This window comes from Mobula birostris, chromosome X (genome assembly GCF_030028105.1).
Source record: "Mobula birostris isolate sMobBir1 chromosome X, sMobBir1.hap1, whole genome shotgun sequence".
In the NCBI taxonomy this organism is placed as follows: Eukaryota; Metazoa; Chordata; class Chondrichthyes; order Myliobatiformes; family Myliobatidae; genus Mobula; species Mobula birostris.
The window spans coordinates 14,027,719-14,044,319 of record NC_092402.1 but is presented as its reverse complement, the minus strand read 5'-3'; the positions used below and the strand labels follow the sequence as shown (position 1 = coordinate 14,044,319).

The 16,601-nt window shown below is 45.8% G+C and overlaps 1 protein-coding gene across 10 annotated transcripts in view; it reads left to right on the top strand.

Moving 5' to 3' along the window:
- Positions 1-16,601, top strand: part of srcin1a (SRC kinase signaling inhibitor 1a) — a 577,643-nt gene that overhangs the window by 194,405 nt on the left and 366,637 nt on the right. For 8 of the 10 annotated variants that reach the window (XM_072248747.1, XM_072248743.1, XM_072248746.1 and 5 more), the window contains exon 3: positions 13,851-13,925. The exons of the other annotated variants lie outside the window; for them this stretch is intronic. In XM_072248747.1, the coding sequence (XP_072104848.1) occupies positions 13,851-13,925 (75 nt within the window). The remainder of the gene's footprint in view (positions 1-13,850; positions 13,926-16,601) is intronic. 10 annotated transcript variants of the gene reach the window in all.

Below are 16,601 nucleotides of genomic sequence, written 5' to 3'. Positions count from 1 at the left end.
AAGATTGATAACGCTTAAGTACATTGGGTACGCTTAGACTGCTTATTTCATTATATTGTTAGTTTTAGCTTCATTAGTTTTTTATCGTTACAAGATTGTTCATCTTTGCTGGTTTCTTAATAAAGGATCGAACATGCTTTCTTTAACTTAGAACTTTGTTATTCTTTGAGCACGTCATATAGTGTCAACCCCCCCTTCTCCCCGTGCTGAGTCTCTGAGAGGTTTTGGTTTGTTTTAAAGTAACCATTACAGAACTTATACAATGAATGGAATATATGTAGTTCAGTACTGCTGCCACAAAACAGTAAAGATGTGCTTAGTGGTGGGATCCCGTTGGAGGTGTCCGCACATCTTTCCCTACCCCCCTCTCTGCTTTCCGCAGGGATTGCTCCCTACGCGACTCCCTTGTCCATTCATCCTCCCCCATCCCTCCCCACCAATCTCCCTCCTGGCACTTATCCTTGTAAGCGGAACAAGTGCTACACATGCCCTTACACTTCCTCCCTTACCACCATTCAGGGCCCCAGACAGTCCTTCCAGGTGAGGCGACACTTCATCTGTGAGTCAGCTGGGGTGATATACTGCGTCCGGTGCTCCCGATGTGGCCTTTTATATATTGGCGAGACCCAACGCAGACTGGGAGACCGCTTTGCTGAACACCTACACTCTGTCCGCCAGAGAAAGCAGGATCTCCCAGTGGCCACACATTTTAATTCCACGTCCCATTCCCATTCTGACATGTCTATCCACGGCCTCCTCTACTGTAAGATGAAGCCACACTCAGGTTGGAGGAACAACACCTTATATTCCGTCTGGGTAGCCTCCAACCTGATGGCATGAACATTGACTTCTCTAACTTCCGCTAATGCCCCACCTCCCCCTCGTACCCCATCTGTTATTTATTTATTTATTTATATACACACATTCTTTTTCTCTCTCTCCTTTTACTCCCTCTGCCCCTCTGACTATACCCCTTGCCCATCCTCTGGGTTTTTCCCCCTCCCCCTTTTCTTTCTCCCTGGGCCTCCTGTCCCATGACCCTCTCATATCCCTTTTGCCAATCACCTGTCCAGCTCTTGGCTCCATCCCTCCCCCTCCTGTCTTCTCCTATCATTATGGATCTCTCCCTCCCCCTCCCACTTTCAAATCTCTTACTTGCTCTTATTTCAGTTAGTCCTGACAAAGGGTCTTGGCCTGAAACGTCGACTGTACCTCTTCCTAGAGATGCTGCCTGGCCTGCTGTGTTCACCAGCAACTTTTATGTGTGAATTGGAAGTTAAGTTCTGATTTGATTCTGAAGAAAAGGAGATGGACGGGCAGCCTGTAGCATAGTGGTTAGCACGACGCTTTACAGTACAGGTGACCCAGGTTCAATTTCTGCCGCAGTCTGAAAGGAGTTTGTACGTTGCCCCCGTGACAGTGTGGGTTTCCTCCAGGTGCTCCGGTTTCCTCCCCCAGTCCAAAGACAGCAGGTTAATTGGATATTGTAATCTGTCCCATGATTAGATTAGGGTTAAATTGGAGGATTGTTGGACTGCATGGCTCAAGGGGCTGGAGGGCCTGTTCTGTAATGTATCTCAATAACTAATTAAATACAGTTGAGGAGCAGTGTTAGTGGGTACACTGCTTAAAAGAGTGGTGCAGTCAGAAACCATCTCCACACTCACACACTATGTCTGTAGCACCTGCAGAGCTACGGACATAGAGGGAGGCAGAAGGTGTGATGAGGCTGGGTACGTCTGTTTTTGAGCAGCACGTTGAGCTCGTTATACACCAGCTTGTTCGGTATATTTCTATCTATCTGTTTCTTTCTATATCCTCACTCCCATTACTATGATATCACAACTCAGTAGCCCCTTCTCCTTACAAACTATGGTTCTCATAATTCAGGCACCCCACCCTGCAAAAACTGATTTCAGGGAGGTAGCATCATCAATTTGTGGGAGACTTCCAGGAGAGGTGGGATGTCTGCAATAGAGTAGCTCCTTAGCAGCCAGCCAGCTAGTTCAAATAATGTTCGCTATGCTAATGAATGAATGACACCTGTTAAACTCACCTCAACATGTCTTTTACAGTCTTAACCCACCATGGGCAATAGAAAAGTCACTGTTGCAAACAGTACAGCGAGCAGCACTGTCATTATTTTTGACCTCTATTAGGCAGGGGTACACTTTAGTGTAGTCTGGGGTGGCGTACGTTTTATATTTTCTTTTTTTTCTGGAACACTCTTCCATGGCGCGCACGCTCTGTCTCTCTCGTAGTCGCTCTCACTTGCTTTCTCTCTCTTGCTCGCGCGCTCTCAAAAAAATTGATTTCCATGATATTGTATATAATTTGCAGGCATCAGGGAGCCACTATTCATATGCGGGAGACTCCCGGAACTTCCGGGAGAGGTGAGATGTCTGATAATTTCACTCCACAACTGTACTGTAAAGTACTGGCTGTCAGTTACTCCTTCCTAAAAACAACATTTTCAAGGTGACTTGAATCTAGTACATGCACCTGTGATGTTAAAAGGCTTTTGTCAACTAATATAATCACAGCCTTCCTCTCAGTCAGACCCCACGATGTACTGCCCTTCACCAACCTGCAGACAATATTAGGTATTGTTATCACATAACCAAGGACGGAATGGGTCACTTGAGTTGACTGTAGTTTCATTTCTGGTTTGCTGCCAGTGGGGTCAAGGACTGGAGGCCCGGAGGCAGCCTGTCCTGAGGTGGGAGGCCTCAGGCCTCTGTGTATGTGAAAGGATGGGTGTGTGAGAGGGTGCTGCTGTTGTTGTTGTGTTCACTGACGCCAACACATCACGATGGCGCCGGTGAACCACGGCAACATTCTGTGGGTTGTGGACAATACTTTGCTTTGAAAATTTACTTTGAACTTTGAACTTTGCACTGCTGAACATTGTGGGCTTGCTATGTTGGCATTGGAATGTGTGTCGACAGGAGTGCATAAATTTTAGGCATACATAAAGGCAAACTTGAAGGCCATGGTAACGTAATGGTTAGTGCGATGCTGTTACTGCTCGGGCCGTTCCCGAGTTCAGAATTCAATCCAGGTGTCCTCTGTGAGTGGTCTCTGTACATCCTCCCAGTGGACCTTGTGGGTTTTCTCCAGGTGCTGCAGTTTCCTCCCATAGTCCCAAGACATACTGGGTAGGTTCATTGCTCATTGTAACTTGTCCTGTGACTAGGTTAGAGTTAATCAGAGTTGCTGAGGTGGCATGGCTCTAAGGGCTGGAAGGGCCTACTTGATAAATAAATAAATATGTATGCACACTGCATACTTCTGATTGGAGGAAAATACAGGGGGGATGTCAGAGGTACATTTTTTACACAGAGAGTGGTAGGGGAATGGAACACCCTGCTAGGGGTGGTAGTATACGCTCACTCCTGCAGCATCCATCTCGATGAAGGTCCTAGCAACCAGTTGTCCACTTCCAGGAGGGTCCAAGTCCCCATCCCCGTTCTGACATGTTGATCCATGGCCTTCTCTTTTGCCACAATGAGGCCACTCTCAGGGTGGAGGAACAACACCTCATGTTCCGTTTAGGTAGCTTCTAACCTGATGCCATGAATATTAATTTCTCCTTCTGGTAAAGCAAAATTTTCCTTCCTTCTTTCTTCATCTATTCCCTACTCTGGCCTCTTAGCTCCTCCTCACCTGCATATCATCTCCCTCAGGTACCCCCCCCCCCCCCCCCGCTTGTTCCCTTTCTCCCATGGTCCACTCTCCTCTCCTATCAGATTCCTTCTTCTCCGGCTCTTGACCTTTCCCACCCACCTGGCTTCACCTATCACCTTTTAGCTATCCTCCCTCCTCTCCCCCCACCTTATTATTTGCCCCTTCCTTTCCTGTCCCAAAGAAGGGTCTTGGCCCAAAATGTCAACTGTTTACTCATTTCCATAGTTGCTGCCTGAGCTACTGAGTTCCTCCAGCATTTTGTGTGTGTCGTTATGTATAATTTATGTTCTGTGTGTTGTCTGTACCTATGTGCCTGTGACATTGCTGTAAGCAAGCTTTTCCTTGTATTTGTACCTCACCGTACTTCTGCACATGACAAGAGGCTCTTTGAGATTTGAAATGCTTAGGCCCAGGAACTAATGCTAAACTGGAACTGGAGGGACCTCGCTCAATTTTACATAATTCTGGGCTCTTCTCTGCATAATGCTCAGAGAGAATTGTTAGTCCTCAAAGGCACACCCCTCCCCCACCTTCCCATGGCAAGCACGGAGCAGCAAACACAGTCCTGTTGAAGGGTCGTGACCTATCAACCCAGAACATCAACTTTCCATTTCTTGCCACAGATGCTGCCTCACCTACTGAGTTCCTCCCAGCTGTTTCTCCCCTTCCGGTTCCAGCATCTACAGAAGCTGTTCCCAACCTGTGGTCTACAGACCCCTTGTTTAATGGTATTGGTCCAAGGCACATAAAAGGTTGGGAACCCCTAATCTACGGTCTCTGGGTATCTCCAGGAGCGACACACACACTTTGTCTGTCCCCGAATCAGAAATCGCAGAGCAAAGGAGGAAAACTCCTTTGGCGACATGTTAGCATACAGGTTAGCCACAGCTGTATAAGATCAGGGTTCAATACCTACCAACATCTGTAAGGAGTGGGGTTCCTTTGGGTGCTCCGGTTTCCTCCCACATTCCAAAGACATATGGGGTTAAGGTTTGCAAATTGTAGTCTTGCTACGTTGGCTTTGGAAGCATGGGCCTACTTGCAGGCTGTCCTCAGTACATCCCCAACACAAGCGATGTTTCGATGTTTCAACATAGATGCGACAAGTAGATTAGATTAGATTATATTAGGTTCAACTTTATTGTCATTGCGCCGAGTACAGATATAAAGCCAATGAAATGCAGTTAGCATCTGACCAGAAATGCAAAGAATAGTGTTATTTACAAAATAACTGCGAATAAAAAAGTGCTACAGCACACAAATATAAAAGTACTGAGACAGTACAATACGGATGCAATACTGTTTAGCCCTGTGATGTGAGGTTCAGCAGGGTCACAGCCTCAGGGAAAGAGCTCTTCCTGTGCCTGCTAGTGCAGGAACAGAGGCTCCTTTAGCGCCTACCGGATGGGAGGAGAGTAAAAAGTCCATGGTTAGGGCAAGATGCATCCTTGATAATGCTTTTCGCCCTGCCCAGGCAGTGTTTATGGTAGATGGTAGAACTATGGTTTATGGTAGAACTAACCCATAAATCTCTGCAGTCTGGACAGAACTGCACAGCACAATGTGTGGGACGTTAGGCATCTCCAGCTGAATATTTGTATTGGTGTTAAGGACTCATTTGATTTGCACCAGGGAATTTAATTTTGCAGGCACCTCTCTCTAGAGAGTCCCTCATGTCTCGTGGTGAATACCTGCCTTTCCCCGGTGGTAGGGGTCATTGAGCAAGAACCTCCCTCAGGTCTGCATCTTCTTCCTCCTGCTGCTCTCTGGGGTCTGGCTTAAGTTCCCATGGCTCCTGCTCTCCCTGGCTGTGTTTGACAGCTCGTCGGGATGAGCAGCCTGTAGGAACCCATAATGATGCCTCCACATCTGCACAGATCCTTCCCCTTCTCTTTTTATTCATCCCCCATTCTGGTTCCTCCCCTCACCCCATCACTTCTCTTCAATTGCCCATCTCCACCCTCCTCCCTATGGTTCCCCTCCTCCTACCATTTTGTCCATGGTTCACTGTCCTCTCTTTCCCAATTTCCTGGTACCCACCCATTTTAAAATTCTGCTTCCCATTTCCATTCTGACATGTCAGTCTATGGTCTCCTCTACAGCCATGATGATGTCACTCTCAGGTTGGAGGATCAACACCTCATATTCTGTCTGGGTTGCCTGTAACATGACGGCATGAACATTGACTTCTCTAACTTCCAGTAATTTCTCCCCCTCCCTACTTCTCTACTCCATTCCCTATGCTGACTCCCCTTTTATCCCTTCCCTTCTCTTCACCTGCCCATCATCTCCCACTGGTACACTTTCTCCTCCTCCTTCCCTTCCCCCCATGGTCCACTCTGCTCTCCTATCAGGTTCCTTCTTCTTCAGCCCGTTATCTTTTCCACCTATCACCTCCTGGCTCCTCACTTTATCCCTCTCCCCTATCCACCATCCTTCCCCCTCACCTGGTCTCACCTGTCACCTACCAGATTGCACTCCTTCCCCTCTCCCATCTTTTTATTCTGGAAGGGGGGGGGGGCTTCTTCCCCCTTCCTTTCCAATCCTGATGAAGGGACCCGGCTCAAAATATCAATTCTTTATGCCCTTGCATAGATACTGCCTGACCTGCAGAATTCCTCTATCCAGCATTTCTGGACTTCTAGCATCTGCAGAGTCTCTTAAGTTTATGATTTTCAGTCTCTTATCTCTCTCTCGATGCTTTCATGTCAGAGCAATGAAGTACCTATAGCAGTTACTTGAAAACAAGCCAAAACCTCTCCAAGACTAAGCATGGGGTTAACACTGTATGACGCGCTCCAAAGATAACAATGCTCTGAAGTTCAAAAGAGTCTGTTTGATCCTTTATTAAGAAACCAAAGACAAACAAGCTTATAGTGATAAAACACTAACAAAACTAAAACTAGCGGCGCAATTAATTTTACTAGCGGTAAAATTAGCGGTCCTGACGAAGGGGCTCGGCCTGAAACGTCGACTGTACCTCTTCCTAGAGATGCTGCCTGTCCTGCTGCATTCACCAGCAACTTTGATGTGTGTTGGTACAATTAAATGAACAGTTGAACAATAATATAATAGGTGAAGCATCAGTGTTAGTGATCTAAGTGGCCGACAATAAAATATCATGCCGTGGTCCATTTCCTGGCTCTATCTGACTGAACTGGACTTAGACACAGCGTGAATATGTAACTATACTCATTTGCTTCTACAGCCCAACCCACATGACAAGTTACTCATAATAAATGCGTAACACAAAATACAATACAGACGGAAAATAGATACATGGCTCTATTGATCATTTGAAGGGGAGATGTCTTTAATAAACATTAGATGGGTTTACCAGGATCAGCTTAACCCTCTGATTGAATGTGAACATTACTTTTGATGCAATACAGCTGAAGTTTTTTACGATGTTTATGCCACAGTTTAGTTAGGGCCTTAAACCTTGATGAAATTCTTCTTGGGGTCCACAAACACCTATGCATTAATAGTGGAAACTTTCAAGTTTACTTTACGTGAAGTAAGTTGGAGACATCAGTGCAATTAGAGGTTGTGTGTAAATCCCAGAGCACTCTCTGTGTAAAAAACTTACCTCAGGCATCCCCCCCACCCCCCGATACTTCCCTCCAATCACCTTAAAATTATGCCCCCTCATAGTAGTTGCTTACACCCTGGGTACCAGCTGCTCCACACTGTCACTTGCCTACAATAGCCTGGGTTGTCTCCCTGCGCTGTGCTGAGCAGTAAACTGGGGGCCTGCTGTGGCCAGCTGGAAAGATCATGTCATGAGAAAGTTGGCAGTTATTCTGGTCTTGACCTCTACAGGCAGACAATCCAGATATAAGGGTTCAACTGAAGGCCTTTACACAGAGAGTCAGTGATGTTAAACCAGACCTTGTGTGAACATTGTTCAAGTGGGATGTGGTGACCCTGAGGATCGATGGGAGTGGACTCTTTGCTCTAGGCAAATCTTTGCCTCCTGCACTCTTAATAGCAGTCACCCTTGGGCAAGGTGTAGCACCTGGTTAGCCCCCCCCCCACCTGAATCAGGGTCACGTGAGCCATGGGAGCAGGTGGTGGATGGTCATGTGAGCAGCCGGTGCAGATCACAAGTCCTGGTTATGCAACCACTGACGCCAGGCAGACAATCTCTGAGGAGTATTGATAATGGCTGGGGTCAGCCATCTCGTAAAGACACTGCACAGAAGAAAGCAATGGCAAAACACATCTGTAGAAAAATTTGCCAAGAACAATCATGGTCATGGAAAGACCATGATCGCCTACATCATACATAATGAACAAGCAAAATCTTAATCGCCCTAAGGCCTCCCAGGGCACTTGCTAGCCAGTGAACATAGAACATTAACACAGTATAGTGCAAGTGAAACTCCTTAACTGCTCTGAGATTAAATTATTTGGCTTTGATGCTGAGTGAAATGTTACCTCGCACAAATCTTTTAGAATACAGAGCATAGAATACTATGGCACACCACAGTACAGGTCCTTTGGCCCATGGTGTTGTACCAACTCTTAAACCTGCTCTAAGATCAACCTAACCCTTCCCTCCTACATAGCTTTCCATTTTTCTATCATCCATGTGCTTACCTAAGAGCTTCTTAAATGCTCCTAATGTATCTGCCTCGACTACCATCCCTGGCAGGGTGCTTCACACATCCACCACTCTCTGTGTAAAGAACTTACCTCAGGCATCCCCCCCACCCCCCGATACTTCCCTCCAATCACCTTAAAATTATGCCCCCTCATAGTAGTTGCTTACACCCTGGGAAAAAATCTGTGGCCATCCACTCGATCTATGCCTCTTGTCGTCTTGTACACCTCTATCAAGTCACCTCTCATCCTCCTTTGCCCTAGATCACTCAACCTATTCCTCTTACGACATGCTTCCTGATCCATTCAGCATCCTGTAATTCTCCTCTGTGCCCTCTCTAAGGCACAGACTCTGTTGCAATATGGAAATCTCTGAATGGCAAGCTCCCACAGAAAGTGCTATGATATTGGCTGGATAATCCATATTTAAGGGTACCACTCAGAGCAGTTGGGAAAGTCAGGCTTAACTTGTTTCTCCATTGAATTACCTCTGGTAGCTTTTGCTTAGAAATTTCCCATTGAAAGGGCAAGATCATGTGGATCTCCTCACAGTGGAACATCCTGACCATTGATTTGCAAACTTGGAAGATGATCTAGCCCCATAGAATACCTGCCAACTGGGGTTAAGAGGGTAGTGTGGAAAATTTGGAAGGGGACAATTAATACGAGAGGAGTCCCTATTGTCACCATCTCCTTCTCTCAGACACCAGAGTAAATGGTGAATCACCTTAAGACCATAAAACATAGGAGCAGAGTTAGGCTGTTTGGTCCATTGAGTCTGCTCCATCATTTGTTCATGACTGATATATTTTCCCTCTCAACCTCATTCTCCTACCTTCAAATCAAATCAAATCAACTTTAATTATTATTCAAACCATAGATGGATACAACCAAACAAGACGGTGTTCCTCTGGCACCAAGATGCAAAAATATCCATGTGCATTCAAAATAATGAGAGAGAGAGAGAGAGAAAAAAAGAACATAGTCACACAAGAAAACATATTTTTATTCCAAGACCTTGAGTGACAAGTCCCACAAATTGATGGTTACTGGCAGTCCAGCCTGTAATTCCACTGATCCAACACTGGAGGGCAGCACCAACAGGAGAGGCTACCTTCAATCAAGCACGGAGACCATGCTACACCATCTGCAACGTTTCCTCCTCACCTGGACTGCAACAGCAGGCAAGCCTATGGCTTGAGACCTGGACCTCGCTACAACAGAGGTGACACTGCTGCCTCGCCTCCTGTATCTCCACCAAACAAGGGAAACAGGCCTGCGGCAATCAATGTCCAACAGTGTCTTGCAATTGCAAAAGAAACATCCAGGACAGTCACTCACAGTTTCGCTGCACGCTGCCTTCACACCAACTTGAAGGCACCAGCTCCGTTGCCTTCGAGTAGAAGGCAGTAGCGCGACCTGCACTCAAGTCAGCTCCTCCGAACCCAATCCGGCTCCCCCCGCGGTTTAATGGTCCAACTCTGCTCCTGCGGCCTGGTGGCCCAACTCTCCCATCACAGACCTTCTCCCAGCTTACCCTTCCTGAAGTCCATAATCAATTCCTTGGTTTTACTGATGCTATTGCTGTGACGCCACTCAACCAGTTGAACTATCTCACTCCTGTACACCTCCTCCTCACCATCTGAGATACTGCCAACAACAGTTGTGTCATCGACAAATTTATAGATGGCATTTGAGCAATGTCTAGCCACAGTCATAAGCTTACAGAGTCGAGCAGTAGGCTGAGCGCACATCATTGATTTGCGCCTGTTTTGATTGTCAGAGAAGAGGAGATGTTATTTCTGATCTACACAGATTGTGGTCTCTCAATGAGGAAGTCAAGGATCCAGTACAGAGGGAGGTACAGAGGCCCAGGTTTTGAAGCTTGTCATCGTCGTGGCTATCTCTCGAGGTCAAGAATGATAGTCTTCGTTCTGAAGAAGTGGCCTGTGTGTGTATTTGTTTAACGTGTACTTGATGTTGCACTCCAAGAAGCAACCGATACTTCACAAATCAACCAACTGATTCCAATGGCATGGAAACCACAACGATTGGAGCTGGTGGATTTGTTGCAGCCTTCATCTGCCTTCACAGCCGTTGAATTCGAAGTAACTTCGTCTGCCTGTTCCACCGTTGAGGTCTTGGTTGGATTGTTCTTTGTCAGGGACCTCACCCTCGACCTTACCACCATGGGTGACCCTACCAGGAGCATAGCTCCAGACGGCATCACTCTCGGGATCTCAGGACCACACAAGCTTCTCCACCATGACAGGGTGACAATCCATGGAGAAGTGAAGCTTGTTGATTAGTATTGAACATATGATTGTGTTGAATGCTGAACTATAATCAATGAACAGCAGCCTGACATGGGTATTGCTATTGTCCGTGGTCCAGGGCCAACTGGGGTGTCTGTGAGATCTGTAGAACTGTTGTGGTGGTAGGCTAAGTGCAGCAGGTCCAGGTCCTTGCTCAGGCATACGTTCATTCTAGCCATGACCAACCTCTCAAAGGAGAGCTGTGGCTTTCCTAGTCACCCGCTGTCCTGCTTGGTGATGATCGTCATAGGTTTGGAAGGTGATGGGATGTTCAGACGTTGAGTAGTTTCAAGGCATCTATCAAAGAACCTAACTGCAGTGAGGTGCATAAAAGGATGCTGTTTGGCTGCATCTTTCAAGCAATGAATACCGAATTGCAGTTGGCTAACCGGGAATATAAATATTTTCCAGGAAATGTTGGGCTGAATGGCCGTGTTTCAGTGTTAGGCAGTCATAGAACATGGAGCATAGAAGAGTACAGCACAGAAACAGGCCCTTCAGCCCTCAATGTTGTGCTGAACCAGTTAAATTAGTATTTCAAATGACCAACTGAACTAATTTCCGTATCTTTACATTTCACTCACATTCACGTGCCTATCTAAACATCTCTTAAAAGTCTCAGCAACACACACAAAATGCTGGTGAACGCAACAGGCCAGGCAGCATCTGTAGGAAGAGGTACAGTCGACGTTTCAGGCCGAGACCCTTCGTCAGGACTAACTGAAGGAAGAGCTAGTAAGAGATTTGAAAGTTGGAGGGGGAGGGGGAGATCCAAAATGATAGGAGAAGACAGGAGGGGGAGGGACGGAGCCAAGAGCTGGAAAGTTGATTGGCAAAAGGGATGCAAGGCTGGAGAATGGAGAGGATGATGGGATGGGAGGAGAGGAGCACCAGAGAAAGATGGAGAGCAGACAAGGAGTTATAGTGAGAGGGACAGAGGGAGAAAAAAGAGAGAGAGAAAGAAAGGGGAAAAAAAATAATAAATAAATAAGGGATGGGGTAAGAAGGGGAGGAGGGGCATTACCAGAAGTTAGAGAAGTCAATGTTCATGCCATCAGGTTGGAGGCTACCCAGACAGAATATAAGGTGTTGTTCCTCCAACCTGAGTGTGGCTTCACGGAGGCCGTGGATAAACATATCAGAATGGGAATGGGATGTGGAATTAAAATGTGTGGCCACTGGGAGATCCTGCTTTCTCTGGCAGACAAAAATGTATCAGCCTCTACCACCACCCCAGGCAACACATTCCAAGCACCCACCAACCTCTGTGTAAAAAAAAAACACTTGCCCCTCATATCTTCTTTGAAATTACCTCCTCTCACCTTAAATCCTCCAAACTTTGTTGTCTAAGACCATACAACAGAATGTAAGGTTCTCTCCTTCCTCTGCATACCCTCCCCAACAACCCAAATCACTTTCAGTAAGGCATGCTGGGTAGTCAGTATCTCTTGAACACTGGGTAGGTAGGTGGTCAGCTTCCACTGATGTTTGTGAAATAACGGAAGGCTATTTACCCCAATAATTCTATACTGGTTTAAAGAGCAATCCCATTCCCCCACAAAATTTCCCTGTATGCTTTTATTCCCACATTCTCATCAATTCTACCATCCACCTATACCAGGACCAATGTACACTGACCAATTAAATAAACTCAGTGGCCACTCTGCTGGGTACACCTGTACACCTGCTTGTTAATACAAATAGCTTGTCAGCCAATCATGTGGCAACAGCTCAATGCATAAAAACAGGTAGAAATGGTCAGGGGGTTCAGTTGTTGTTCAGACCAAACATCAGAATGAGGAAGAAACCTCAGTGACTTTGACCATAGAATGATTGTTGGTGCCAGATGGGGTGGTTTGATCTTCTGAGATTTTCAAGCATAACAGTCTCTAGAGTTTACATAGAATGGTGCAAAAATAAAAGAAATATCTGGTGAGTGGTACTCCTGTAGGCGAAAACGCCTTGTTAATGAGAGAGGTCAAAGGAGAACGGCCAGACAGGTCCAAGCTGACAGGAAGGTGACAATAACTCAAATAACCATGTGTTACAACAGTGGTGTGCAGAAGAGCATCTCTGAATACACAGCACATCGAACCTTGAAGTAGATGGGCTAGAGCAGCAGAAGACCACATGGTCGTATCTGACACAATGGTAGCATATCGATCCAGTTTGGTTTATTGACCCCATCCATATTTTGTGTCTGACAATAGCAATTGTCTGCTCAAGATTTCCAATTGCCGTGTAAAGATCTCAGCAAATAGAGTTTTTGCCTTGCATATCAGAGGTCACGAATGAGATCACACTGCAACAATCCATCGAGTATGGACTCAGCCTTGACCACTATATTAACGCTTCTCTCCTGCATTTGTTATTGGTATCGCAGTGATAACATTTAAAGATTGCAAGCCATGTAGGAATGCAAAGCCATCTCAGTAGGATGTGGAAACTTTAGAGAGAGTGCAGGGGAGATTTACCAGGATGCTGCTTGGATTAGAGAGCATGTCCTATGTGGGTAGGTTGAGTGAGCTAGGACTTTTCTCTCTGGAGTGAAGGAGGATGAGGGGGGACTTGATAGAGATGCATAAGATGATAAGTGACATTGATCAAGTGGACAGCCAGTGACTTTTTCCAAGCATGGAAACGGCTAATACAAGGGGGCATAATTTTAAGGTATAGTATAAAGAGGAAACTATAGGAGGTAAGTTCTTCATACCAACATATGGGTGCATGGAATGTCCTGCCAGGGGTAGTGGTGGAGGCAGATACATTAGGGGCATTTAAGATGCTCTTAGATAGGCAAATGGAAGGCTATGTCGGAGTGAAGAGTTAGATTCATCTCAGAGCAGGTTACGTGGTAGGCACAACACCGTGGACTGAATGGCCTGAATGTTCTTTATACAGCTTGACACAAAGACTTCTATTGTTGATGGAGTTCGGTTGGTGTTAAGTTGAGGTGGGAGGGGTGTGTAAGGCAGAGGAAGAGATTGGGCTAAACAATGTTGGTGTATGGGGTTGTCGATTGGTTCTCATGGAACACGCATCCCCAAACCAGCTCTGTCAAATCTGTCCAGTTAAACAGTAAAGCAGAGAGGTGGGCAAATAAGCTGGAGCAAAGATTTCCCAGCCTCCCCTTAATGTCACCACTAATTCTGTCATTTTTGGACACCTTCATCCTCATATTTTCTGCTTTGAGTGCATGTTTTTGGATATATTAAATTTCATACCTTTTTCTGTCTTCCATAGATCTCTCCATGACTCCTATGAAACATGGATCATACAACTACAAAACCACCTATAACCATCCACCTGTTACACAAGGTATTTCTCAACCTGGAGGGGAAGCCACTCCACTACATTCTCTTGCTCTCTCTTTCTCTCTTTATTACTTCATACATTTCGACAGGGGAAGCTTGGAAGGGATGGAGACAGTTCTTATCAAGCAGCTCCATTGATGTGCCCGGCGAGTTACTACGGCAACCACCTTCAATGCTGACCTTGGGAAATATTCCCTTGATGCTTCTAAGTTTTGGGATGGTGAAGGGTGTCTGCAGGAGAATTGAAGAATGATGACAGGGTGTGTGAGGGTGGAAGTATCTCCTCAGCCTCTGGAACTCTGAGGGTTTCCAGAGATTAGTTTTGTGAGATGTCAATGTTCAATTGGGAGAATTTGCAGGATTAGGAGAGAAGACAGGCATAGCTTGGGAAGAGTAGGATCTGATTTAACGTTGCAATGTGTCCTGAAGCTCTAGATGAAGAAAACCTGATAACACACCACCGCAGCAAGTATTAGAACAAATTATCATAATCTTAATCAGAGTGACACACACAAAATGCTGGAGAATTCCTCAGGTCAGGCAGCATCTATGGACAGGAATTAAAAAGTCAATGTTTCAGGCCAAGACCCTTTGTCAGAACTGGAAAGGACGGGGGAGGAAGCCAGAATAAGAAGATGGTGAGGGGGGAAGGAGTACAAACTGGCAGGTGATCGATGAAGACCGAATAGAATTCTGGAATTTGGGGCTCCAGTGGTGTACAAATGAGGCAGAAGTCAAGTTGAACTGAACCTCAGGAAAGCATTTATCAATCATGCTTTCTCTGAGGAAGAAAACTTAGATTATCCAAGAGCAGCCCAACAAGATGGGAAAACACAATAGCGTAGCAGTTGGTGTTAATGCTATTACAGTGCAGGCGACCTGGGTTCAATTCCCGCTGCTGCCTGTAAGGAGTTTGTACGTTCTCTCCGTGACCACGTGGGTTTCCTGAGACGTATCAGTTGGTAAGTTAATTGGTGACGTGGGTATAATTGGACGGCACGGGCTCGTTGGGCCACAAGAGCTTATTACCCCGTGCTGCGTCTCTAAATAAATCAAACCAAAACGTTGGAGGAACTCAGCAGGTCAGGTAGCATCCATGGAGGGAAAAGAACAGTCAACATTTTGGGCTGGAAAGGACTGGAAAGGGAGAGGGCAAAAGCCAAAATTTTAAAAAGTAGGAAGAAGGAGAGGAGTACAAGTTGGCGGGTGATAGTTGAGTCCAGGTGAGAGGGGGAAGGTGGGAAGAAGGGGCAGGGGTAAAAGGGAATGATGTGAGAAGCTGGGAGATGATAGATGGAAGAGGCAGAGGACTGATGAACACAGAACATACAGTACAACATAACACATAGAACATTAGAGCACAGTAAAGGCTCTATCGCCTACAATGCTGTGCCGAACTTTTAACCTTCTCCAAGATCAGTCTAACCCTTACCCTCTAAATAGCCCTCCATTTTTCCTTCATCCATGCGCCTATCTGAGAGTCCATAATGTATCTGCCTCCACCACCACCCCTGGCTGTGCGTTCCACACTCTCTGACATTCCCCTATACTTTCCTCCAATCACCTTAAATTTATGTCTCCTCATATTAGCTATTTCCACCCAGGGAAAGAGTCTCTGCTGTCCACTTGATCTGTCTCTTCTCATCTTGTACGCCTCTGTCACACTACACAGAAGAAGGCAATGGCAAGCCACTTCTGTAGAAAAATTTCCCAGTAACAATCATGGTCAATAGATGGAAGAACATGTTTGCCCATGTCATATGACACAGCACGCAATGATGATGATAGAACATAGAACATAGAGCAGTACAGCACAGTACAGGCCCTTAGGCCCACAATGTTGTGCCGACCCTTAAACCCTGCCTCCCATATAACCCCCCTGACCCTAAGTTCCTCCATATACCTGTCTATGATACTTCTATCAAGTCACCTCTTACCCTCCTTTGCTCTAAAGAGAAAAGCCCTACTCACTCAACCTATCCTCATAGGACATGCTCTCTCCTAATCCAGGCAGCATCCTGGTAAATCTCCTCTGCACTCTCTCTAAAGCTTCCAAATCCTTCCTATAATGAGGCGACAAGAACTGAACTCCAAGTGTTGTCAAACCAGAATTTTATAGAGATGTAACATTAACCCGCAGCTCTTGAACTCAAAAAGAAGGCAGCTGCTTTCTTCAACATTTAGTGTGTGTTGCTCCAGAATTCCGGGTTCTGCATTCCCTCTTGAGTTATCCAAGAACCTTGGATTTGCTGTTTCCTTTTTCTGAAGACAGGAGGTTGCTAGATCTGATGGACAATTTGCCCAGACATACAAGGACCACAGCCAACACCCTCTAGGGATGGCATCTGATATCCTCAAACACACACAAGACACAGACACAGACACACAGACACACACACACACACACACACACACACACACACACAGAACGGTGTTTCAGTGTCCAACAGCCGTAGGTACTGACTTTAATATTAAGACAGGATGTATGGCAGGATCATATTATCTCAGACTCATTACCTTGGTCAGTTCTTAAAACAGTCCTTCTTTGGAATTGTTAATTGTATCAGTGTATTATTGTCACATGTACCAGGATATGGTAAAAAAATTGGTCTTGCAAACTGTTCAAACAGATTAAATTATTACACAGTGCATTGAGGTAAAACAAGATCAAACAACTACG